This window comes from Panthera tigris, chromosome X, assembly GCF_018350195.1.
Source record: "Panthera tigris isolate Pti1 chromosome X, P.tigris_Pti1_mat1.1, whole genome shotgun sequence".
In the NCBI taxonomy this organism is placed as follows: domain Eukaryota; kingdom Metazoa; phylum Chordata; class Mammalia; order Carnivora; family Felidae; genus Panthera; species Panthera tigris.
In genome coordinates, this window is record NC_056677.1 from 20,478,007 (window position 1) to 20,504,724 (window position 26,718).

Here is a 26,718-nt window from a genome sequence, read left to right on the forward strand (position 1 = left end):
ATATAGGGGCATTATTTTCATTGCCCCTCAAATCAAGAGAGCTAGCCTTAAAAAAAAGAAAATGGATTCTGCAGCATAGATTTTCAGTTACACATCCTGGCACTTTAAATGAGAATGGCATCATCTGACATCCCCATTATTACCTATGCTTAAGAGAGCTCCAGTAATGCAGGAATTCCAGTGACACCGGGTCGTCTGAAAAGGGGTCATCCCACCCACTTCCTGGCCTTTCCTTCCTGCCCTGTCTGCCCTCCTGGAAACACAAAACACCTCAAGCTGCAAGTTTATCTCTAACAAGCCTGGAAGAGCCAAACCCTACAATACACTTAAGAGGTCCTTTCCCACTGTGCTGGGTGATATGGGAGTGATATTGTTCATCTCATCTCAATATTTTCTTTACCTTACAGTGGCAGTTCCCAAATGTGGTCCCCAAAGGAGCCACAATGGCAGCCCTGGGAACTTGTCAGAAATTCTTCCTTCCCTGCCACAGATTACTGAATCAGACGGTGGTGGTGGCGACTAGGAATCTGTGTTTCGGTGAAATCTGCAGGTTCTGCCACTTGGTAAAGTTTGAGAACCACTGTCTAGAGCCACACGGTCCCATTGGAAAGCACTTAACGCCCCTCAACCCCCACTAGGTTCTGGGTCACTTGCCAGCTTGGTTCCTAATTGGTCCTCGAATTCCCTTTCTAGATGGGAATTCTAGATGGAAGGCTCATCTGCTCACCTGCCTATTTAGCAGAGTCCTGGTGTCCAGCAGGGTCCTTGTGGGAGTAATTTTAACGTGGGGGCTTCCACATGCTGTTAAGGTGATTAGCTGAGAATGACCAGTTAATTCCACAGTATGGAATTAAATGTTCTGTAACCCTCTAGGGGTTAGCAGAGGGGAAGGGGATGACTGTAAAGGGATAGCAGAAGGTAAGTTGTGGGGGTGATAGAATTGTTCCCTATCCTGATATGGTAATGGTTACACAAGTCTATACCTGTGTTAACATTGTTAAAAACTCCATGGAGGACATTTGTCAGTACATGCTAACAGCCTTTAGAACATGCATGCCCTTTGACCTAGGAATTCCTCCTGGGAACCTATCGCCAAAGAAATAATCAGAGAAGCACACAAATAATTATGGACAAAGACGCTTAATGCAGAATTACTTATAACAGGCAAAAAAAAAAAATAGAACTTACAGCAATAGGAGTAATGGTTAAAACAAAATACATTCATATAGTGTTAGATGTGCGTTAGCAGTCATGTTTTTGAAGCCATTCTAATGCTATGGCGACATGTTAACATTACATCACCAAAAAAAGCAGACCACAAAATAAGATACCAAAAGATATGTACATGCCTAGAGAAAAGTCCCACAGGGAAGTACACCAAGATGTGAATAGTGACATCTTTAAGCTGTGGGATCGGGGGCGATATTTGCTTTCTTTTTTGTATCTTCGTATCTATAACAAGTATGTAAAAGATGAACATCTATTCCCCTTTTAGTCAGGAAAAAAATGAACATCATCCCTCCTCCCCAACAGTATGAAGGGCTGGGTACGGGGTCGGGGTGAGGCAGACAGACGTTGGCACATGAACATACACAAAGAGGCAGGGACTCAGTGAAAGGAAACAAGAAAGCTAAAAGCGAGGGACAAGCTGGGAGAGTCCTCTCTCCAGTTAGGATAAGTAGAGGCATCGTGTTGGAGGCAGGCTGTCCAGAAAATCTCCAGGGAGCATTTGGGGCCAGGGGTCCTGAGTCCTGTACCCTGCGCGAGCAGGGCACGGCTTCGGTGAGAGCTCGGCACATCGGCGCTGCCGCTCACATGCACAGCCGTCGTTATCTCTCCCATTTATTGAGTACCTCTTACATTCCTAGCACTGTGCTGGGTACTTATCCTGGGCTACTTGTAAGTCCCACAACAGCTGAGCAGATAGCAACAGGGGCCCCCCTCTGCAGACGAGGAGACCAACCTGTAGAGACTTCAGCTTAGAAGAGACCTACAAAATGACATTATTCTTCCTACAAGCGGTATGCCCTTGAACAACATCATATTGTTGAAAGTCCATTCCCAAAGATCTGCAGGGAAGAACTAAAATTATCTCTTTAGAGCAGGAGCCCGTGTGAGCCCGATGCCCCCAGGCCTCACTGTGGTGGACAACGGCCGGCCCGCTGCCACCTGCTCTCAACTGCATCTCTGTGTGAGGGCTTGCTCTGGCCATGGGAGACCCCCCAACAACAGCCCCGGGGAGGCAGAGCTGAGGGGCTGGGAAATTAACAGCCCAAATCCCTAAGAGCTCTCAAGCAGTGACTGACAGGAGCGAAAGTCTAAACACCCCCGTGGGTTCGGCCCTCAAGTGGGATGACTCCAAATCGCGTGCTCCCCGTGGACAGAGGTCCCCAGTGGGATTCAGGTCCACTTGCCATGGTGTGGCTGGCTTGACAGTGCTCCCCGCCATCGCCCGGCTTTATTCCCTCGTCTTGCTTGCCCACACTGCTGCCGCTGTTTCCTGGGCTCACTTCCCAAACAAACTGCTGGAACTTGAATCTTTGTCTCAGGATCTGCTCCCAGGACATCTCCAAATAAGACTATTTCAGCGCCCCATCGTAAAGTTAATATCTGTTTCTTATGGCAAAATGTCTTTTATATACTCATATGGATAAAAATGAGCCATAACACCACATGGAAATGTCTGTTCGCCTGTGTTTTTGAAGTAGGCCTTACACTTAAGAGTCTTCTTTCAAAATGCCTTTTCTTTACCTTTTTTATTTTCCAATCTTTAGTCATCCTTTTAGAAAATTTTATGTCCATTGTATAAAAATGTTAGCTCAACCGTAGTGGTAATTTTAAATTATTTAGCTACAGTCTGTATGTCCCTCCATATATTATACTGCTCCTACTATTTATCAAGAATGCCGTATGTAAAACCCCCTTCCAGGGGCGCCTGGGTGGCTCAGTCAAACATCCGACTTCGGCCCAGGTCGTGATCTCACGGTTCATGGGTTCAAGCCCCGCATCAGGCTCTGTGCTGATGGCTCAGAGCCTGGAGCCTGCTTCGGATTTTGTGTCTCCCTCTCTCTCTGCCCCTCCCCCACTCACACTCTGTGTCTCTCTCTCCTTAAAAAATAAACATTAACAAAAAAATTAAAAAAAAAGAAACTTCCTTCCTCTGAAATCCCTCCTCCTTACCATCAGTCGTGACTTCACTGTTTCTTCCACCTTCCCTTTTTCTTTCTCATTCATTTTTTCTCATTGCCTCAGATCTACCAAGCAAGGAGCTTATTAAAGAAAGGAGATTGAAAGAGCAACATAAAGTGGACAGAATTTAGTGTTTCCCGGAAACCATTATGACCTTCTACGGAATTTTGTTACATTCATGGCTCTATTTGGAGCCCCTTACTCAGTTTTCCACATGTGGCTTATGGTTTGGGCCTGAAACCTGACCTAGTCAAGAAAAAAATTCAACCATACTAAGTAATGAAACCCACATATAAATCCTTTTCACCTACTTCGGGAAAATTGTGGTAATAAAAATGTTTTCCATTGTAAAGCATTTCACCCCTCACTTGGTGCTTTTCCACATTAAATTATATCATAATAGCACTCTGAGATAGACAAGTTTTCATACTGAAAATTTTCAAATGAGCAAACAGAATCAGAGAGGTTAAGTGACTTGAGTAGGGTCACACAGTAAGGGGGACGAACTGTCACCTGAATCCAGGTCTCTTGAATCAAAGTTCAACTCTGTTTTCCACTACACTACACTGTCTCGCTTTTTGATATAGTTATATTTGCTTTGTTAACAATGCTGCTGAGCTGACTCATGCATATTTCATCATCCAAAATAGCCCCTTCACCGCTTTCCTATTGAATTCATGTAACATGAAGCACTCTTCACTTATATTCATTCACTTCATTTCCTATCTCTAAAACCATGGACCTGGACTCATTGAGGGTGCTTGCATTTAATTATGACAGAAAAATAAACACAGAGGCATTGCCAGATTCACCAGTGGGTCAAGAGCCAGGCTGATAAAAGCCATTAGGGGGAAAAAAATAATGGTCAGACATAAAAAGTAGTCAGAGCTTCAAAACTTACTTTTTGAAAAACAAAATCAAGAAGATAGAATGAAGGTGCTTTATTTTATCCTTAACAGGGACTTTCTTCCTTTTGGGGCTTCTGTCATAATCAGAAAAGAATTAACTTTCACTCATTCGTTTGACCAAAATTTATTGAGTCTAAGCACTGTTTTTTTTTAATTTTAAATTTTTAAATTTTTTATTTTAGAGAGAGAGTGTGTGAGTGGGGGAGAGGGGCAGATGGGGAGAGAGAATCCTGTTTTAAAATTTTATAATGTTTATTTTTTTTTGAGAGAGAGAGAGAGCACGCATGTGCATGAGTGGGGGAGGGGCAGAGAGAGAGGGAGACACAGAATCAAAGCAGGTTCAAAGTTCCGAGATGTCAGTATAGAGCCAGATGTGGGGCTCAAACCCACGAAACGTGAGATCATGACCTGAGCCAAAGTCAGACACTTAACCAACTGAGCCACCCAGCAGCTGATGGGGAGAGAGAATCCTAAGCAGGTTCCACGCTAACCCCAACGCTGGGCTCAATCCCATGACCCTGGGATCATGACCTGAGTGGAAATCAAGAGTCGGACAGTCAACCAACTGAGACACCCAGGCACCCCAAGTTTAAGCACTGCTTTAAGGTGCTGGGGAACAATTGCACAGACCCAACATGACTAACCTCCTACATGAATGAAAATGCCACCAACGAGATGTCATCTTACATCTTACATTTAAAAGAAATAAACATGAGACATAAGTCAGAAATGACCAGTCAGGAGCTCCATTTCTTAGCATTCAAAGACGCCATGCCATAGTGGCTGTGGCTGTGTTTGAGAAGGTCCTAAAAGAGGTAAGTTGTTTTTATCTATATGAGATGTGTTTATCTAAATGCTGGTGATCAAATCAGTTATAAATAAAGTACATTTTGTTTTGCTATAGCAAAACAGATAGGATAGTAGGGCTTTTTTTAATAAATTAAAGTTGCCCTGGCTGGAATAAATCATTCTTATTGACATTAGCAGCTGTGTAGTCAGTAAAGAATTATTGTTGCTATTACTTGGTGGTATTTATAAACACTTTTACTTTCTAAGTGCTTTACAATCACTTATTGTCTAATTAATATCTAATCATCTGTTTACAAGTAATAATCACACATGTAGTGCAGTTTAATCAAAACTCCAAATGCAGCCGCCATCATACTCAAGAATATTGTGTAAATTTTGGTCTCTCCGTGATGGGGTTTGGGTCCAGACATATGGCTGAAACAGAGACAACAGGAAAAAAAATGAATAAAGACTCCTCTCTTGGATTTGAGCACAATTTGGATTCACAACTTTTGCATGTCAAATATATTATCTGAATGTCAGTGGATAAGTAAAAATACAGGTAATTTTCACCACTTAATGGCCCAATTACACATAGAAAAGTTTTAATTTGAGCCACAAAATTGGATGATAGTTTATGATAAATGTTCAAGGGCAGGCACTGACTTCACATTGGAAGTGTTAGTCACAATCACCATTTTGGTGATTATCATGAAAAAGATCAAATGTAGAAAAGGTGGCTCAGGGACCACCAAGGTTAATCTAACACACGGTCAAGTCTAGACCAAACTGTGGTCAGTACAAACACCTGCCAGTCTTAATTACCTACTGGGCGTAAGTGGACTTACTACCATACGCCCGTCAGTCTCCCCAAGTGTTATTCTAGAAGTAATTATGGCAACCATGGAAGGATTTTTTTTTTTTTGTATGCAGGTGAAGGACGTGCATACTAATGCAGTTTTTCCATAAATTTTCCAACAAGGAGAATTGCTGAGTCAGGCTACTTGCATTGTCAAGGCTTTTTGTGTATGTTTTTCAATACTATTATCAAATTGTCTTGACCAAATTTATACTTCCTCTGATACTCCTAAAGGGTTGTCTTTCTTGGCTCTTGATATGCTGAAACCAGTTTGCTTCCTTCTTGCATTGCCACCAGACGCGGTTTCCCAGTACAGCAGCAAATACTGCTGTGTCCTGAGGATTGTGCCTGGGGCCTTGTGAACGTGATCCAAACGTGCCTGACTGGCAAGTGCGTGATCAAGGCCACCTGGTGCCACGATGATGGGCACTCCATTCACAGGTAGACCGTTATTACAATCCTTGCACTTTATACTGATTTTGAATGGCACGGACCCAAGAGTGAACTCTTCATCTTGCAAAATCTGCACCCAGCATCTTTGAATGCTCAAAGAGAGATTTGGTTTGGGGGCACCTGCCTGGCTCAGTCGGTGGAGCGTAGGACTCGATCTTGGAGTTGTGAGTTAGAGCCCTACGTTGGATGGAGAGATTACTTAAAAATAAGATCTTAAAAAAAAAAGAGAGATTTGGTTTTATCTTCTGTAGTGGTTTCCTGTTGCTGTTTGTAACAATGTACTACAAACGTCGTAGCTTGAAACAACACAAATGTCTTATCTTAGTTCTGGAGGTCAGAAGTCTTGACGGAACTCAGCAGGCTAAAATCCATGTATCAGCAAGACTGCGTTTCTTCTGGAGGCTCTAGGGGAAAAATCTGTTTCCTTGCCTCTTCCATCTTCTAGAGCTGCCCGCATTCCTTGGCTCACAGCCCTGTGCCTTCCATCTCCCAAGCCAGCACTGCATCAGTCCAGCCTCTGCTTCAATAGCCAACCTTCTCTAACTCTCTTGCCTGCCCCTTTCACTTGAAAATACTGTTGTGATTCCATTAGGCATTCGGATAATCCAGGATAATCTCTGCCATCTCAAGATCTTTAACTTAATCACATCTGTGAAATCCCTTTTGCCATGTCAAGTGACATAGTTACAGGTTCCCAGGTTCCGGGAAATAGAATGTAGACATCTTTGGGGGGGCTATTATTCTGCCTACCACACATTCCTGAGCATGAATCAGACGGGCTCTTTCACGTGCAGATACTTGAACAATACATTGCCTATAATTTTAAAACATGGTAATTTGTAAACCCCTGCTCTGTGTCAGGCACAGGCACTATGCCAGGTTTGCAGGTAAGAGTCAGTGCATAGAGAGGTTAAGTAATTTTCCCAAGGTCACAGAGCTGGTCAGTGGCAGAGCTGAGTTTCAAAGTCAGGTCTGTCGGACTTCAAAGGCTGTGTTCATTGTGGGCCGTGGCTGTAGCTCAACATTTCCCGCGCTCTGCTCAATTTGCTCTCCTTGGATAGCCTTCATGTTGAAAGCTTTTCACTTAGTTTGACATTGAACGATACAACCTAACCAGATAAAACCTTTTAAGCCCCTATGAATCTCATATTTGACTCATTCAGCAGGTGCCAGTGGAGGATGCCATCAGGAAACACTCATTCACGATGATGTCTCCACATGCTCTAATAAATCTTCCCCAAAGTAGCATCCGGCGGGTTCTTCCTCCATAATACGAACAGAAGTGCGCCCGCCAGGTTATCTTCTCCGTGGGTGAAATGTAAAAGTCTGAATAGTATCAGGTGGTGGCAGTGAGAAATAATCTTTCCAACAGCCTACAAGTATACCCACTATCTTATTCTTTTTTTAAATATTTATTTTTGAGAGAGAGAGATAGAGGATCCAAAGTGGGCTCTGCACCAATGGCAGAGAGCCCTGTGCGGGACTCGAACTCAAAACTTCCATGAGATCGTGACCCGAGGCAAAGTCGAATGCTTCATCGACTGAGCCACCCAGGCGCCCCCCCCCTCCTCCCGTCTCCACTGTCTTATTCTTGAAAAAAGAGAGCCTGACACTTTAGGAGCCTCATTTCGTGTGTTAATCAAGTTTCTCATCCTCTCTGATTTACTTCGCAAAGTTCTCAGCCCCAGTTGCACATGACAATCAGCTGGGGAGCTTTCAAAGAAACCTGGTCCCCCCACCCGGGAGATTCTGGCTTCACAGGCGTGGGTTGCAGCATCAGGACTTTTAAAAATACAGAATGGGGGTGCCTGGGTGGCTCTGTCGGTTAAATGTCTGACTTGGGCCTCAGGTCATGACCTTGTGGTTTGCGGGTTCGAGCCCCACATCGGGCTCTGTGCTGACAGCTCACAGCTCAGACGGAGCCTGAAGCCTGCCTCAGATTCTGTGTCTCCCTCTCTTTCTCTCTCTCCCCATCCCCTGCTTGTGCTCTCTCTGTCTCTCTCAAAAATAAATGAACATTAAAAAAAAAAGACTTTAAAGATGCAGAACAACAACAAAAAAGGTTTAGAGCCACAGAGACGAAGTGAAGCAGAGATGATGAGAGACTTTATTAAGACATAGGTTTTGATGCTCAACTATTGGACTCACTTTTTGCCAAGAATGTCTGCTTTGTTTGCATTGAAAACAATAAACCCTATTAATGTATGTATCCCACGAAGGCGGCCACGTAAAAACCTTCACTGTGTCCAAAAGCGAAACACCTGCTCTACTTCAGTGCCAGGGGAGGGGCTCTGTGGAATGACTCCCTAATGGCGCTTGACAGTAAGTGTAGACAATGTGCTTCCACTGAAGCCCACTCTGGCTACCAGAAGAAATACTCTTCAGTAAGTAAGTAAGCAAGCATGAGATAAGCACACTTTGAAAGAAAGATAGTCCTTTATTTCCTCAAAGTAGCCTGGAGAACCTCACCACACCATTCAAGTGTAGGAATTCAAAAGAAACAAAACCGTCAGCATTAAACCATGGCAGTCCTTGGCATGTAAAATACTACCCTTGCTCAGAACGTTTTTGGAATAAATCTTCCGGAATTTGCATCACGGAAATTTTATAACGCCACTTCTGAAAATCAGTTTTGGGGGCTGTAGAGCATGCAACTGTGGATCTCAGGGTTGTGAGTTCGAGCCCCACGTTGGGTACAGAGATTATTTAAAATCTTAAAAAGACAAAGAGTTTTTGTATAATCACATCAGTATTTTTTTAATCCAAAGTGGTATTAACCAGATTTCCAGAATTACTATTCACCTATCAAACTATCAATTGGCTTTAGGTTATTTCAAAAATGTAGGAAATAACCCTCAAGGATGATTGATTTGTGCCCTCTGTTGACATCCAAGAAATTCCTGAAGGGCGAGAGATCTTAAGTGACAAAGGTGACCCCAAGGCTCTAAGGTCAGTTCTTTAGAGCAGAGGTTCTCATACTTTAATGTGCATAAGAATCACCCAGAGAGTTTGTTAAACTGCTTTCCCAGGCCGCACTCCCAGAGATTCTAATCAGTAGGCCCAGAGATTCCCTCAACTTGATTTTTACTTTGAGCAACACTGTTGTAAAGCAAAACTGAAGATAAAAATACAGATGTGAATGTATGCGTTTTACTATCCCGTTTTCAAAAACGACAGAAATTGTCCAAAGGACTCAGGAGTCAGCTTGGAAACACTCTTGTCTGCCTAAGATGAAAAGTTGAAGCATCGATTAGGATGAGAACTGCAATGTATTGAAATCCGTCAACTGTGTTTAAATTCACCGGTTCATAATACTATAGAACAGAGTCCCAAACAAACCAAAGACGTCAGTTGTCTGCATCGGCAGCTGCAAGGGGTCACAGGCATTATTTTGAAAACTGGAAGCCAGAGGGAAAGAATCAGGCATTTATCTTACCTTTTCTATACAAACGTACTTCTGAGTGACCAAGTAGTAAGGAGAAGCAGATCGTCTTAGAATGAGTAATGAAAGTATGGAGGTAATGAAGAAGGTAACGCATTAGACTCTCCCTGTTTTCAAACCCCTCATGAATGAGTGGATCTAGGCATGGGGCATCAACAACTGCCAGCATGACAAAAAGACAGACAACCGCCAATGTCATACACTCCAGAGAGACACGCACGCACCACCTATCAAGTAGTTTCCCAAGTAAATAGAACCTGGTTTTGATCACACCTCTTGATCCAAGACCAATTTATGGGAAATAAAGAAGGGATAAAGGAGTACATTAACACCACAGGGGTGCAATCAGCAAAATCCAGATTGTAGGAAGCTCTATAGGACAAACTTAGTTGCTGCAACCAAAAAATTGCAAGAAACCTAAGGAATAAACAAGATCTAAAAGACACAGCCATCAATTGCAATGAAAACCCCGTATTACTGGGATCGCAATTCAAAACACTGTAAAAAAAATTACAACATGCATGAGACAATGAGAAATTTGGACAGTTTCTGGATGCTGTAGTAGGATTATTAGTAAATGTTTCAGGTATGATACTGATATCATGTTTATGGGTTTTTAAATTTTTTTTAACGTTTATTTACTTTTTTGAGACAGAGAGACAGAGTCCGAGTGGAGAGAGGGGACAGAGAGAAGGAGACGCAGAATCCGAAGCAGGGTCCAGTCTCTGAGCCATCAGCACAGAGCCCGATGCGGGGCTCAAACCCACAGACCATGAGATCATGACTTGAGCCAAAGCTGGACGCCCAACCGACTGAGCCACACAGGTGCCCCATGTTTATGTTTTTTTTTAACTTTATTTTAGAAATATGCACTGAAGTATTTGCAGATGAATTATATTGTGTGGGTGTGGGGAGTGGATAGGGCTCTAGATGACAGCTTCTCAACTGGCTGCAACTTTGTCCCCCCAGCGTACATTTAGTGATGTCTGGAGATATTTTTCTTTACCACGTGTGTGTGTGTGTGTGGGGGGGGGGGTGATGCTCCAGGCATTTAGTGCTAAACATCCTACAATGCACAGAAACAGCCCTCCAACGTGGGGGAATGGGTCTGTGCTGACACCCTGCCTGACAACATTGAATGTGTCCACATGGCTAGCGCTGGCAAAGACTTGAACTGCGGCTCATCCGAGTGTCCGTCAGTCGGCAGAGGCAGACCGTGAGAGGTGGGAGGCCTGTTAGGAGCTGCTAGGAGGCCACCTCCTACTTGTCCCTATCTCCCGCTGAGAGACCCCCAGGAAGCAGTTCCTAACTGCCTCTTGAGTTCTGCTGAGATATGGGGCTTCCGGCCCTGTCCCCCTCCGCATCAGCCCTGCGGAATAGAAAACTGGTTAGTTGCCATCTACAATGGACTGACTCCTCAGCAGCAGAAGTCTAGAGGTCATCTGGCCTCTTTTGTTGCCCTGCTGTCCTTGGTGTAGGGGACAAGGACTACAGGAAGCTGGCACCAATGGTACATATCTTTCACTAAGTAAGTAATAAACTGTCTGAATCCCAAAGCGACTCAATGTACTTTTACCAGTCAAGTCAGTCAGAACTCAGCTTTAGTTTCGCCTTGTCTGGTGTGTGTACAACGATCTGCCCAAAATGTCAATGCCAAGGTTGAGAAGCTCTGCATGAAACAATATTAGTACTGGGCTGATTGTTATTGAAGCTGCACGACAAGTACATGAACAGCACAAATGGGGAGATACTGTTTTGTCTAATTCTGCATACGTTAAAAACTATTCATAATAAAAGCTGTATTTACAATTTTTTTACTTTTTTTTTAAAGTAGACTTCATGCCCAGTGTGGGGTTGGAACTCACAGCCCTGAGATCTAGAGTCACATGCTCTACTGACTGAGGCAGCCAGGCACCCCAAAAGCTGTATTTCTTTTTAAAAAGATAAAAATTGGTCACCTTGCTTTATGAGATGTATAACACTTTAAGTGCATGTACTGAGGCAATCTGCAGATGGGAACAAATTTGCCATCAGGCTTGTGGTTCCACTACCAAATTACAAACTGTGTTCTTTTTTTTTTTTAATTTTTTTTTAACGTTTATTTATTTTTGAGACAGAGAGAGACAGAGCATGAACGGGGGAGGGGCAGAGAGAGAGGGAGACACAGAATCGGAAGCAGGCTCCAGGCTCTGAGCCATCAGCCCAGAGCCCGACGCGGGGCTCGAACTCGCAGACCGCGAGATTGTGACCTGAGCTGAAGTCGGACGCTTAACCGACTGAGCCACCCAGGCGCCCCACAAACTGTGTTCTTGAGCAAATTATGTAACTTCTCTAAACCTCAGTTTCCTCACCAATAAAATAAGACTAATTATGCCCCTGAGGGTTTCATAGGGATTAAATATAAGTGTTTAGCTGAGTGTTTTACATATATACCTTTCTTAGACCTCCTTCCTTTGTTCTTTTTGTTTGCTACTCTTCAATTCAGAAATGGAAAGAGCTCTTCTTGTCACTTTGATGAGGAATTTTGATCCAGTCAATTTCTTTTCAAACCATTCCCTGGAAAAGTGTAGATGGCGCTGGTATAAAACGTTTGGTTCTAAGGGTTTAAAATAACCAACTCGGAGGCTGAGTCGCTCACTTGGTTGTGCATCTGACTTTTGATTTCCGTTCAGGTCGTGATCTTGGGGTTGTGAGACTGACCCCTGAGTCGGGCTCTGCGCTGAGTGTGCAGCCTGCTTGGGATCCTCTCTCTTCCTCTGCCCTTCTCCTCCACCCCCTCTCTCTCTTTCTGTAAAGTTAAAAATTAAAAAAAAAAAAAACCAACAACAACAAACCCTAGAGGGACCCCAGAGGAATGGGGAGTAAGAAGAATGTATATGATTAATTCATTAGTTCTCAATCCAGGAGGATTTTGCCCCACAGAGGACATGTCACCATGTCTGGAAACATTTTTGGTTGTCAAGACTTGGGTGGGGCGGTGCTACTAGGCTATACTGTAGAGACCAGGGATACTGGCTGGAGATCAGCGATGTTGCTGAATAACCCACTATATGCACAGGATTGCTCCCCACAACGAGGAATTGTCTGGCCCCCAATATCATCAATACCAAGGTTGAGAAGCCCTGGGCTAACGTGACCAAAACTCCTTGATGAAGCTTTTCCTAGATAATTAACTTTACCTTTCTTTGTTCTTCTTATCCACACATACAGGTTATTAAAGACATGCTCAGGAGAAATCATTCAAAATGTGATTACTCTAGCTCTGTGGCCCTAATTTGTTATTCATTTCTTGAAGAGAAAAAAATCTGAGTAGTGTTCTGATTTTATTGCCTTTGAGTTTCAAATAGCAAACTTGAAGCATGCACTGATTACCTTCTTAATTAATAGGCTGTGAAGGCAGGGCATCACTTTATTAACCAGTGGGAAGGAGGTACGGTCTCTCAACGGCTTAGTAGTCTTTATTCCCAACTGTGACGCCAAAGGGGGAGGATTGGGATGAAGGGGATGCAGACAGCACTCCCCAACAGATATATTTTTCGTGTTAAAATAGTTCACCTTAGTTTCAATGACACCCGCCTACAATGTCGTTATTCAATAGAATACATTATGGATAATTTGCCCCCCATCCCACATCCACCTTTTAAAGTCAAGATGCCTGGGGTGCCTGGCTGGCTCAGGTGGTAGAGCGTGTGACCCTTGATCTCAGGGTTGTGAGTTCAAGCCCCACACTGGGTACAGCGATGACTTTAAAACAAAATAAAGAGGGGCGCCTGGGTGGCTCAGTCGATTAAGTGGCCGACTTTGGCTCAGGTCATGATCTCGCGGTCCATGAGTTCGAGCCCCGCATCGGGCCCTGTGCTGATAGCTCAGAGCCTGGAGCCTGCTTCTGTTTCTGTGTCTCCCTCTCTCTCTGCCCCTCCCCCATTTGTGCTCTGTCTCTCTGCCTTTCAAAAATGAATAAATGTTAAAAAAAATTTTTTTTAATAAAATAAAAAAAATAAAGATACTTGACCTCAAGACCACAGGGCCATAGGTAAATGGTGGTAACCGTATTCTACTGGCAAACAACAGCAAGGCCATTCCTGTGAGACGTGTCGTGTGTGTCACGTGGCAATGGGGCAAACACGTTTGAGAAGATAAACAGTGGGGTGGGGAATCTGTACAGGTGGTAGAAATGCTTAAGCATCTATGAGGTAGTTCCTTTTACTCTATCTGGCCCTCAACTCACTCCACCCCTTCTATGAATACAGCCCCCAGCCCCCAGCCCAGGGAATTGGGTTGGGACACCTGATGAAGAAACCAAGCCTTGGGCTGTTCGGTGGTTCCTCAGATCTTCAGGTTCCCTCTTTCAGAAATTAGAACTAAGAGATGCCAACTGAGTAGATCAGGGGATTAGAGTAAATATGTCTGCAAATGAGCCTTTCCGAGGCCTTGTCAAGCTGCTCCTGTTCCTTTCCTTGCTTTTCAGCTTTCTGTGGGTTCTATTAGATAGACTTTTGCATTTGCCCTACTGAAAAAGCTAGCTCAGCGGCTACTTACTGTTCCTTGAAACCCAGCACTGGGCCTGAGACAGATGTGCACACATCCCCCCCGCCCCCGCCCCAGACGAGACTAACAGGAGAAATGAAGCCAAGGGCTAACAGGGAAAGGCCACTTAACAGGTACTTCTACTTCACGCCTAGGAGCATCAGGGGATGACACTCTTTCCAGAGACCAGCTCAGAGTAAATTCACCTCATAAACCCCATAATCTAGATGTACCACACTTTTGATACTTTTGTATACAAACTTACGACTCCTTTGGTGTGATTATATTGAATCATTATTTATCTCATGATGTTACCTAATTCTCACTTGTAGCCTTGACATCTGTCTCTCCTATTGTTAATTAACCCATCAACCAGGCTTGGGAAGATCAGTTCATACCTCCGGGATCCATCCACTTTCTTACGTCATCCTCAACCCTCCCACGGGCTTCTGCCTCCAGCACTCCCTTAAAGCTCAGTTATGTTTCTACGTGAGTGTTTCTTAGCTGCACAGGAGGACCTTTTAGAGCAGCCGTCCTTTACTTAGGGATAATTTGTATCCCGCTCCCCAAGGGTGATTTTGTAGTGTCTGGACACAGTTGTTGTTGTTGTTGTTTTTAAGATTTTATTTATTTATTTATTATTTGTTGGGGGGGTGCAGAGGAAAAGGGAGAGAATCCTAAGCAGGCTCCATGTCCAGAGCCAATGCAGGGCTCCATCGCACGACTGTGAGATCACGACCTGAGCCGAAATTGAGAGTCAGATGCTTAAATGACTGAACCATCCAGGTGCCACTAAGATTTTATTCTTAAGTAATCTCTACACCTAACGTGGGGCTCGAAATTACAACCCTGAGATCAAGAGTCGCATGCTCCACCGAGTGAGCCAGCCAGGTGCCCCTGGACAAAGTTTTGATTGTTACAACTTGGGGGGGTGCTACTGACATCTGGTGGGTAAAGACTAAGGATGCTGTAAACATGCTACAACGCGCACAAGAAAACCCCCCATAACGAAGAATTAACCAACCCAAATTGTCAATAATGCCAAAGTTGAGAAACCTTGCTTTAAGGCAAAGATGGATCTTTGCAAGAAATAACACAATTCAAAATGGGCAAAGGATTTGAAAAGACGTTTCTCCAAAGAAGATACACAAATGGCCAATAGATATGTGAACAATGCACAACCTCATTAGCCATTAGGGACATGCAAACCAAAACCACAATGAGACACCACCTCACACCCACTAGGATGGCTAAAATTTTGAAAATGGAAAATAACAAGAGTTGGTGAGGATGTGGAGAAATCGGAACCTCATACACTGCTGGTGGAATGTAATTGGCAGTTCCTCAAAAAGTTAAAAATAGAGTTACCATTTGACCTACCAATTCCACGCCTAGGTATTTACCCGAGAGTATTGAAAACATGTGTTCACGAAAATCTTGTACACAAATGTCATAGCACTATTCACAATAACCAAGAAGTGCAAGCAACCCAAATGTCCACCTCCTGGTGAATGGAGAAACAAATAGTGGTTTATCCATACAATGGAATATTATTTGGCCATGAAAAAGGATGAAGTACAGATCCATGCTACAACATGAATGGACCTTGAAAAGATAAACTCACTGAAAGAAGCCAGACACAAAAGACGACATGTTGTATGATTCCACCTCTGTAAAATGTCCAGAAAAGGCAACTCCACGTAAGAGAAATCGATGAGTGGTTTTCTAGTACCGGGGCTATTGGGGGGACTGGGGAGGGACTGACTGCTACTGAGTGCAGTTTTTGGAGGTGGTGATGAAAGTCCTCTAAAAGTAAAATGTGTTGCAGGTTGCGTAACCCTGTGAATATACTAAAAAACAACGAATTGGTTTTTAGTGAGTTTTTTAACAATTTAATGGCTTATATCTTGAAAAGAATGTCTCTTTGAATCTCCTGAGTGGCAGTCACAAAGGAGGTGCTCATTAAATAATGCAGTACACCTGAAGCATGGAAGACAAACACAAGATTTCCTTCCTGCTGTGATTACTATTATTTTTAACATTTTATGGCCAGAGAGGAACAGTAGTGATTCCCTTAAATCAACCTCCAGGTTAACCAACCTGCAGAATTAACCAGTGCCCTCCATTTTCCCTATGGACTCTAAGAGCACTCTGAATGCTTCTGTCTGGTACTAAGCTACTCTTGAGAATGCCTGGGTAGATTAGCTCTGAAAAGTTGAGTTTTACATTTTATAAGAGTTAACTGAACTTTCCCCCATCCTGTTTATGCCCACTGTGATGGAAATGATACAATTTAATTAAATGTTATGGAAACTGATAAAAATGATGCAAAAAGAGTATTTTTAAGACTAAATTGTTTTCAAAAGACAAGAAGCAGTCATGTGGCTTTTAAAAACTACTATTGAATTAGGTGAGGGCAAGACAACCGTAAAGATAGGGAACAAGATCCCCCAAAACATAGCATTTTATACTCCATTTTTTACAAATATCTTAAGTTTTCACTTCATTTAGAATAAACCCAAAATGGAAATCATAGATATTGCCTATGTGATGCTCAATAAAGAAAAGACAACACAGAGTTCTAATTGGTGGTCCAATTAAAGGATTGGCAAAGTAATAATATATTATTTTAAATTCAAAAATATTTAATGCATATATTTATCATCTTTTTAAACTCTTTATCAGAGACATTTTATTTTTCAATTAACCAACCTATCGGTCCCCATTGTATATGGTAAGAAGACTTCTACTGTGCTACTCTCCTACCTTGTAGAATGGAGAAAACCCTACAAAACTCTTTTATTAATTCTCCATCTGTGTACTGAATTCCTTGTGTGATACTTACAAGCTTCCTTCAATTGCCCTCTTCAGGGAAGGTGTAGTAGCCACATGGCAAGGAATTTATGGGACAGATTTGTGTACAAGCCTGACCCATGTCTCCTGGAGGCTGAGCCTGCTGTGCACATCGCAGGGGAAGCCAAGGAAAAACTGTAGAGAGGGAGTCAGCCACCTCTGGTGTCTCTGAGCAGATCCCACCTCGCCTTGAGATATCACAAACCTCCTAGGAGTCTGGCAGGGTTTGGGATGGAAAGTCCTGTAAATAGTGATTACTCCATCTTTGTGGCTGGTGTTAATGATCAAGTCATTCAATTTAGACGCTGGAGTCAAGTTGAAGTGGGTCTACCCAACAATGATGCATGCCTTATAGACTGGGTTGAAATTCATTCATTCTCCGGGACAACCTAGAGTTGACCTTAGATGAACAAACACAGGATTCTCCCTGGGCAAAGAGGATAGAGAATAAACAGGGATTTAAATTCCTTTCACTCATTCAACAAACACTTACTGAGCATCTACAGTACATCAGGAGCCATGCATCCAAGATGTGATAGTCTACACTCTCAAAGAATGTATAGAGCAGGAATATATAGGTAGGGCAAACTCTGAAAGATTTTTTGTTTGTTTTTTAGTAAATATGATGGTACTGTTAAAAATCTAATCTTACCATCTTCGCTTTTTTAAAAGAATTATCATTTAAATTCCTGTTACTTTTTTCTATGACTTAATGGAACTGAAGAAGACACATTTGAAACAGATATTATTTTTCTTTTTGTCCTGGGCCACACTTTCCATTTTTTTCCTTTCTTTTTTCTTTCCATGTGTGTATCTGTGTGTGCACATGTGCGTGCGTGCGTGTGTGTATATGTGAGATAGAGGGAGAGAAAGAAAAAAATTCTAGTTCATGAAAAGCCCAAGAGAACTTTATAATGCTCTAATAGGGGCACCTGGCTGGCTCAGTCAGTAGAACATGTGACTCTTGATCTCAGGGTTACGAGTTCAGGCCCCATGTTGGGCACAGCGATTACTTCAAAAAATAAAAATACTAAAAAAAATAAAATGCTCTAATGCCTGGGGCAAGATTGAAATAAAGAGTATGTTTTTCACATTATAAGTCCTCACTGCAAGAATGGGGCAAGATTCATTTTTTTAAATTTTTTTAACATTTATTTATTTTTGAGACAGAGACAGAGCATGGACGGGGGAGGGTCAGAAAGAGAGGGAGACACAGAATCTGAAACAGGCTCCATGCTCTGAGCTGTCAGCACAGAGCCTGACGTGGGACTCGAACCCATGGACTGCAAGATCATGACCTGAGCAGAAACCGGATGCTTAACCGATTGACCCACCCAGGCTCCCCAAGGGCAAGATTAATTTTATGCCAGTTCTTGTATATCCTTTGCTCCATGGTATTTGAGAGCTGGTCCCAACTCCCTGAGAATAATGGACAAAAATAAGAGAAACCAGTAAGATTCCTTTTCTTCCCATAGTTTCCAGTACTGGGAAGACCAGAAGAAGCCCAGGTTTCAACAGACACAGGTTTCACCTCTCACTCCACATCTTTTCGTGTGCTAATTGAGCCATTTGGGTGAGCTGGTAAGATTTCCAAAATGCATACTAGTCAAGGCTTGCCTTAGTGGACCACGGTGGATGGGGAGCCATGGTTTAGGGAGAGAGATTCGTGTCTTCTAGAAACCCAGATTCAGTTGCAACAGACATACAGCGTGTGCACTACCTGTCAATTTTCAGAGTGAGAGCTATCAGCAGAGCAGCCGATGGCAGTGATGATGCATCTGTTAACTGGGTCAGCATGGCATGTGACCCTTGGATAGGTCTACCATATAGTCTCCAAAGGAGACAAAGACTGCAGTGAGTTAGCTGCAGGTTGTACAAATACATGCCGTTCCTGTAATACTAGGATTCAGGCGAAGGAATTGCAGATGGATGAGAGGGAAAAAGCCCCAATTGTGTTACGGAACAAAAAGTAAAAATGTAATATCTACTTGCCCTAAGTGGCTTTAGGGGCGCCTGGGTGGCTCAGTCGGTTGAGCGTCCGACTTTGGCTCAGGTCACGATCTCGCGGTCCGTGAGTTCGAGCCCCACGTCGGGCTCTGGGCTGGTGGCTTGGAGCCTGGAGCCTGCTTCCCATTCTGTGTCTCCCTCTCTCTCTGCCCCTCCCCCATTCATGCTCTGTCTCTCTCCGTCCCAAAAATAAATAAACGTTAAAAAAAAAAAAAGATGCTCAGATATCTAAACTTCATGAATTTGGACTGTTCCAAATTGTTTAATTCCCTCCAAATAAAGACTAACTATTCCAAATGCATTTATATTGTTTCAATGATTTTCTCTTTCTTTGCTTATGGCTTACACTAGAAATTTTTCGTACAGAAGGCAAGGAAGTGACAAATCATATTCTTTGAAGCTAACTGCTAAACTGAGGAATTGAGTTTTTCCATGTTTGGAATGACCACTTCAAGCAAGCTTGCCAGAAACCACTAAAGATTTAGAAATTCAAGGGTCATTCTTCTCTAAATAACTCAAAATTCTCTTCTTCTATCCTGTTACCTAGAGCCAGCACAGTACCTGGCAAATGTGTTCAACATACTGGTCTTGTTTAATCTTTGTGTATTTATTTTTGAGAGAGAGACAGCACAAGCAGGGGAAGGACAGAGGGAGAGAGGGAGACACAGACTCTGAAGCAGGCTCAAGCTTTCAGCTCACAGCCCGACACAAGGCTTGAACCCACGAACCGTGAGATCATGACCTGAGCTGAAGTTGAACACTTAACCAACTGGGCCATCCAGGCACCCCTCAACATACTGCTTAAGAACTGATGGTTCCTGGGGTGCCTGGGTGATTTAGTCGGTTGAGTGTCTGACTCTTGGTTTCGGCTTAGGTCATGATCTCATAGGTTTGTGAGTTCAAGCCCCAAGTCAGGGCTCTGCCTTATCAGCGTGGAGCCTGCTTGGGATTCTCTCTCTCCCTCTCTCTCTACCCTTCCCCCACTCTGCGGGCTCACTCACATCCACTCTCTCTCTCAAAAAGTAAATAAATAAACATTAAAAAAAAAAGAACTGATGGGCCCAAATGATGGCTGGTGCCTTGGGAAGGCAGCTCTCTTTTCTGAAGAAGCTCACAGATTTGGTTCCGAATTTTCACATAGGATCACACTGCTCACTCCCACCCTCCAACCTGAATGCCTGCAAGGCATCTTTTTCTCACAAATAGGAACCCCTTATCTCACAATGAAGACTTTGCAGCAAAGATTGGTAAAGGGAAAAGAAGAAATGGAAGACAGTTTTCATTTTGATCCATGAATTCTATGTAGAAAATCGGAGTCCACTCCTACAAGTGGCATCTTGAAAGAACTGTCTCTGTCAATCAACAGATATTTATCAAACCCCTCCTATGTTCCGGGGTCTATGAGGGGCCCCCAGGGACACTCCTTCCGGGGTATCCTGGGATAGAGTGGAAGAAGGGAGGGTTTTAGAATTAGATCTTGAGCTAATAAAAATTTCACTGTGATAGTATTTTATGCTACCAATTTACTTAATGACCCAAAGGAAGAGAGGAAGGTAAATCAGTAGTATAAAATGATTTTCCATAGAATTTAGAAATAGCAGAAGATTTGCTATAAAGCACTAGGCTAACCATATTATTTCCTACCAGGGCACCTTAGGGGATCCTGTTTTAATGAATAAATAAAAATGATGTGTAATTATCATATCAATTGCTTGCATCTAAGTGAGTGCTTCTGGAGTTATTTGATGGTGCTTAAAAATCTTTGGCCTCTGAAGTGTGTTTAACGTCTCTTTGACTCTTATCTATATTATTAATTTGCAGATCAAAGTTAACTTGGTGCTATGCAAATGAGGAGACTTCCAATGAATGAAATTTTACTGTAAAATATTAAATCCATATTACTTATAACAGTACTGCAATATATTTTGAGGACATGTGTCAACATATCGAAAAGAGATACTACAACTTAAAGCAGTATTATCCAATAGAACTTTCTGCAGTGATGTAATATTCTATATCTGTGCTGTCTAGCCATCCACATGAGGTAGTCACTAGCCACACGTGGCTACTGAGCACTTGAAATGTGGCTAGTGCCACTGAGGAACTAAATTTTAAATTTTATTTAATTTAAACTAAAATTTAAATCAAAAAATGTTTTAATGTTTATTTATTTTTGAGAGAGAGAGAGAGAGGCAGACACAGACTCCAAAGCAGGATCCAGGCTCTGAGCCGTCAGCACAGAGCCCGACGGGGGGGGGGGGGGGGCTTGAACTCACAGACCACAAGATCATGACCTGAGCCAAAGTTGGATGCTTAACCGATTGAGCCACACAGGTGCCCCTAAACTAAAATTTAAATTTAAACAGCCATATGTGGTTCGTGGCTATCTTAAATGACAGTGCAGGCTTAAAGAAAAAGTGAAAATGGGGGCATCTGAATGAGTCTCGATTTCAACTCTGGTCATAATCTCATGGTTCGTGAGTTCGAGCTCCAAGTCGGGCTCCACGCTGATAGTGTGGCACCCGCTTGAGATTCTCTCTCTCCCTCTCTCTCTCTGCCCCTCCCCAGCTCATGAGCTCTCTGTCTCTCTCTCTTTCAAAAATAAACATTTAGAAAAAGTGAAAATGTATTTCAAGATCCTGAATCTTAGCTGTACACTTACTACCTTTGGCAATTTACTTAACTTCTGTGAGCTTGAAGTTTCTCACTTGAAAACGAGAATGTAAATAACGTCTACCTGACGGGATTTGGAGTAAGAGGAATTGAGATGTATCCAGGCATTCTCCTACTTCCAAATAAGTGCCGATCAAGTACCAAAGTTAAATATGTGCAAAATGAATAACCGGCTCTCTCATTTAAAGGGTGTTCGCATTCCTAGAGAACTCATAAATATTATTAAATTCAGAATTATCCTCATTGTTCAGATAAAATATTTAATGACAATGTTTACAACTATCAGTTGGCAAGCAGTACTATTAGCTTGGGGGTATCAGTGTATGGTGAGCAAAAGAGGTGGGAGTCAGGAAGTTAAATTTATAGAAGTTGAGGTCAGCTTTTGTATGAAAAGTACACCGAGAACCCAAAAGGCTGATTAAAATGTCAACACAATCACTTCTTCGTCATTGTTATAATTAATAGCGTAATTCATGCTTGCCCGAGGGGGCTAAATAAACCCAGCCCATGTAAGTGAAGAAAGTAAAGCACAGATTAGCAGAATAGGGAAGTAGTCAGGAGCTCAGGCACTTTTGCTGGACGTAATCACATGAAATAGGACACCCAACGTACTTACCACAGGGCATGCCACCTACTAAGGACCAAAAATTGCAGCTGCTCTTTTTTTTAAGATTTTATTTTTTTAAGTTCATTTATTTATCGGGCAGGGAGGCGCCAAGAGTGAAGGAGAGAGAGCCTCTTAAGCAGGCTCCATGCTCAGCGCAGAACCCAATATAGAGCTTGATGTCGTGACTGTGAGATCATGACCAGAGCTGATATCAAGAGTCAGACCCTTAACTGACTGAGCCGCGCAGGTGCCCCTAAAGATTTTATTTTTAGGTAATCTCTACACCCAGTTTGGGGCTTGAACTCACACCCCTGAAACCAAGAGTTGCATGCTCCACCAACTGAGCCAGCCAGGCGCTCCAAAACTGCAGCCGTTAGTATATTAAGTGATGCTATTGAGAGACCCATGAGATCAGAAGACCTTGGTTATTTTTCAATTCACAAAAGGTATGGGAATACGGAGTGATTATTTGCACAGATTTAATTCTCCATGACTGGACAGAGAAAGATCATCTCAACTTTCCATATCTGTACCAGTCAAGAACTGAATCTTTTTAGTTGTTTTAATACCATGTCAAATCTATTTTTGGAATGAGATGTGGAAGAGTGAATAAATGAAGGACTGAAATGCATCCTTATCCCCCCATTTACACAATAAAATGAGCTGGTAAAACTCATGAGTCCCCAACATGTACACTTTTTCCAAATCTGAGACAATACTGGGGCCAATGGGGAAGGGATCGAATAGGGGAATTGCTCTCCCAGTCGTGTTGCCCAGGTGCCCAGTGGCTGTGGGCCTAGACTACTTTCTGAGGCATGGGGTGCTTGAACCAGCCAGCCCTGCTCGCTCTGAGGGGGATGGGGAGCTTTCGAAGGAGTGCCGAGACAAGCAAGAGCAGAGCTGGTATCTTGAGACCCAAGAAACTGCTGTCAGGGTGTGGCGTGAAACCACCTTTACTGTAAAGCAGGAACATTATGTCATTGCCAGGAAGCTTCCCCCGGTCCTAATCTCTCCTTCACATCACCTGAAAGCCTTCTTACTATTTCGTCTGACCACCTAAGCTTTTTCCATCTAGAATTCATTTGATTGAATAGGACTCCACTAAAATGCACATTCCCTTAGGCACTCAATGCCCCACAAGGCAAGACCATAGAGGTGGTCTCACTTCTGTGATAATTGCACAACGAGAAATTCAGAAACGGGTGTCAGGATGTTGTGACTTTTCTAAGAGGAAACTTTCTCATTCTGTAGGGTAATGAACACTTTGTTACCACGGTTCTCCAACGCCCTCAGGCTCACACAGCGTCATTCTTTGCCTCGAACCACCTACATTTCCTCATCCTGATTTGACTGCTTTTCCGAAAGAGAAGCTGTTCCTGTCATCTAACTCTATCCAGGGATCCTGCATAGTCAGTAAGGGGATAAACAAACAGGAGCCCCAACTTTTCTTTTTTATCACCTTTAGATGGAAAGGATAAGATTTCCATGTTGAGAGGGACTATATTAATTAGCGCAGATCCGTTACACTCACAGATACATAGGGCTTTACTTTGGGGACCTACTTCGATATTCAAACAGGCAAAGATCACTAAGAAAGCATGTCTGTTACCTCGCGCCAGGATCTGGAAGTGCCATGGTCCCTGGTATCCTGTTCCAAGGTGCATTGCTGGTGGCCCACCATTTCTGCTCCTGGTCTGCTTTCCCCGTCTCCTAGAGTCCTCTCTTCTCTTTGGAGTTCTTTTGAGTCCCAGGATGAAATCTTCCTTCTCTGGATTTACTGGAGCACTTGACCAATGGTGAACCTGAACCACAAGCTCCGAGGAGCTAGTCGTGTCCCAGTGATCGAATGAGCAGAGATCCAAGGTGCTGGGTGTTCCTGCTTTGTTTGCCACCGGCCTCCTCTTGTCCCCTCTGGGCCGCTGTTCGTCGACAAGTGCTGTGCTCTGGACTGGCGCTATCATGGCCTGCCGTGCGGGGACAGGCAGGTTGTGGTGAAAGCTGCACTGGTGAAAAAGGCCATTGTTTTATCTCCCCTATCCCTCACTGGAGCTATGGCAACAAATTCCGTTGGTGAATTAACTATGTCATTGTGTGCCGGCTGAACTGATTATGCTCCCGGAATGACAAACATTTTGTCTCTTTTTTTCAAGATAAAAAGTAGCCGAGACCTTGAACTGTTAATACACACTTCAACACTTTCTTTCAACGGGAGAATAAAGATAGAGAAAGGAAATCTCTCCTACATACTTTGATTCTAATAAACATTTTCTCTGCCAAGGAGCCATTCCAATCACCACCGATAAGTGAACTTGTGCATTTTAATCATGTAGAATCTTCACAAGTTGTGTTAAGGTAATTCCCCCTCAAATACCATTGTGTGTTAAAAGAACTCTTTAAATATGCATGTACTGGGGCATTTTGGACAAGATTCTTTTTAAGTGCTGCTCTTAACACGAGTATCATACCTCGGCTCAGAATGAAGATGGCTGTCCATCTAAATTCACCTTAGCCACATAAAGATTTTCCAAGCTCCACGCTAGCGGGAAAACTCTTGGTCACTCGCTCACCTATTACACTCTCCAGGATGAGACAACGCGCTCTGATCGGTCAAAGGAGCCTTTCAACCTTTGCACCCATCCGTCCATCCCAGCCTTTCTGTGTCCGGGTGCTGGGCTGGTTGCTGGAGAAGCTCTATCAGTGAATCGCTGCTACATTGCCTAGCATGGTGGGGTGTAGTGTGCGGACTTGGCCAGCTGGAATCCCATTCCCGGGGATCCCCTTCCCTTCCGGCTCTGGGTTCGAGTTGGCCAAAAGAGGATTTTATATAAGATGTGGAAGGTGAGGGTGAGGTGGTCATTATTTCCAAAGGTTGTCATGGTTGGGAGTGGTGACAGAAGGTCCCAGATTACCCTCACTCCCCTTTGCTCTGTGTCTCGATCCATCATCTTACTAACTGCTGACCCCGTTAAGCAACAGCAGCTCAGAGTCCGCCCTCAGACGTTTCTCCAGCCCAACGGAGGTCGGAGCGGCTTTCCAGAGCTTCCTGGGGGCGGGGGGAGCCTCCTGCACTTTGGCAGCCATATATGCTGGGCTTGTAACTGTAGATGGGTTAACTTGTCCCATCATCCAATTGCCCCACCGACTTCCATTCCCCCCACCCCTCCCACAGTGGGCCAGGTCTATTTCCTATGTTAAATCCCTTCCTCCACATCTCATAGTGGCTGTGCTTCTCTGACTGAACTAGGGCTGATATACTTATTTTGTAAACAATGTGAGGACTGTAGCAGAGAATCTCCGGCATGAGGGGAGTTGAGAGGGCAATAGGGAGAAAATCCCGTGGAACTTGACCTAGAAGTGACTGAGGAACTGAGTCACTGAGGAAGTGAGGAAGGAAAGAGATATTATATTTGTGTCAGACCTCTCCCCCAGGTCCCTAGAGCCCCCAATTTGCAATGATTCTATTCAGACCCAAGCATTTTCTCAGATACCTTATCCTTCTTCATTCCCGTGTCTTTCCCTCATCCCTGTTCTTATCCCCATGGCTCATCCCCCCAAAGAGGCTAAGATTGGCCATCAGAGGTAAGCCACACTCCAACGGTGGGTTCCAGGTAGTCAGCTAAAAGAGAAAAAGAAAAGCCCAAGTCCTGGGCACATTATTTCTCCCAGAGTGATTCACTGGACCCACTGAAATGTGGCCGGACCAACACAGCATGTACCGATGGACTCTAACAGAAGATTTCTCTGAAAGTGAAGTAAAACCTGGCTCAGCTGTCAGAAAAACATCATCTACCTGTATTTGCACTGGTTTACTCTTCTCAGTAATGGAAAAATCACTCTTGTGTCATCAAGGCCCAACGGTTCACAAGAGAGGCTTGTTTTGAAATTGCCTCTTGTTGTCATCTCTTAGAATAACAGTGCATTTGATTATATTTCCAAGCTTCTTGTCACACATCCAAAAGAAGAAGAGCTGCCAATCTATTCCCTCGGTTAATTCCTGCTTAGAGTAGGCGATTATTGGCCCTGAGCATTAGAACGTTGCGAGGATAGGTTTTGATTAATTCTGACTCTAAAGCAAATGGAATGGAGACAGGGCCACCAATACAACAACGTACTGTATTCTTAACGTAGATCTAGCCCAGGTGATCAAATTAAGCCACTTACCCTTGGATTATGAAGATATCTATTATCTGAACACTTATTGGTAGCTTTCTGGGGTCTTCTCTGCTTTTGAGAGTCTCATAAACTAAAACGGTCTCAGATGATCCCTATGAACAATCCCCTGTGGTCTATACAAGGGATGCCCCAGAGCCCTGATAGTTGTGTCAGTGGGTAGAACCTAGTTGCCCAGGCCCACAGAGGTGGAAATGGGTGGGCAGCAGATCTCAGTTCCTGTATAAGGCACTATGTGTGA

The 26,718-nt window shown here is 43.4% G+C and overlaps 1 protein-coding gene across 3 annotated transcripts in view; it reads right to left on the reverse strand.

Moving 5' to 3' along the window:
* The window catches only part of PCYT1B (phosphate cytidylyltransferase 1B, choline), a 126,316-nt gene extending 101,950 nt beyond the window's left edge, over nt 1-24,366 (reverse strand). The window contains exon 1 of one of the 3 annotated variants that reach the window (XM_042974525.1): nt 23,917-24,366. In XM_042974525.1, coding sequence (XP_042830459.1) covers nt 23,917-23,988 — 72 coding nt within the window. In that variant the 5' untranslated portion in view covers nt 23,989-24,366. Of the gene's footprint in view, nt 1-3,180; nt 3,279-23,916 lie in introns of those variants that run through there. The other 2 variants (XM_042974527.1, XM_042974523.1) reach the window with 2 other exon arrangements.
* Between the last annotated feature and the right edge of the window lie 2,352 nt (nt 24,367-26,718).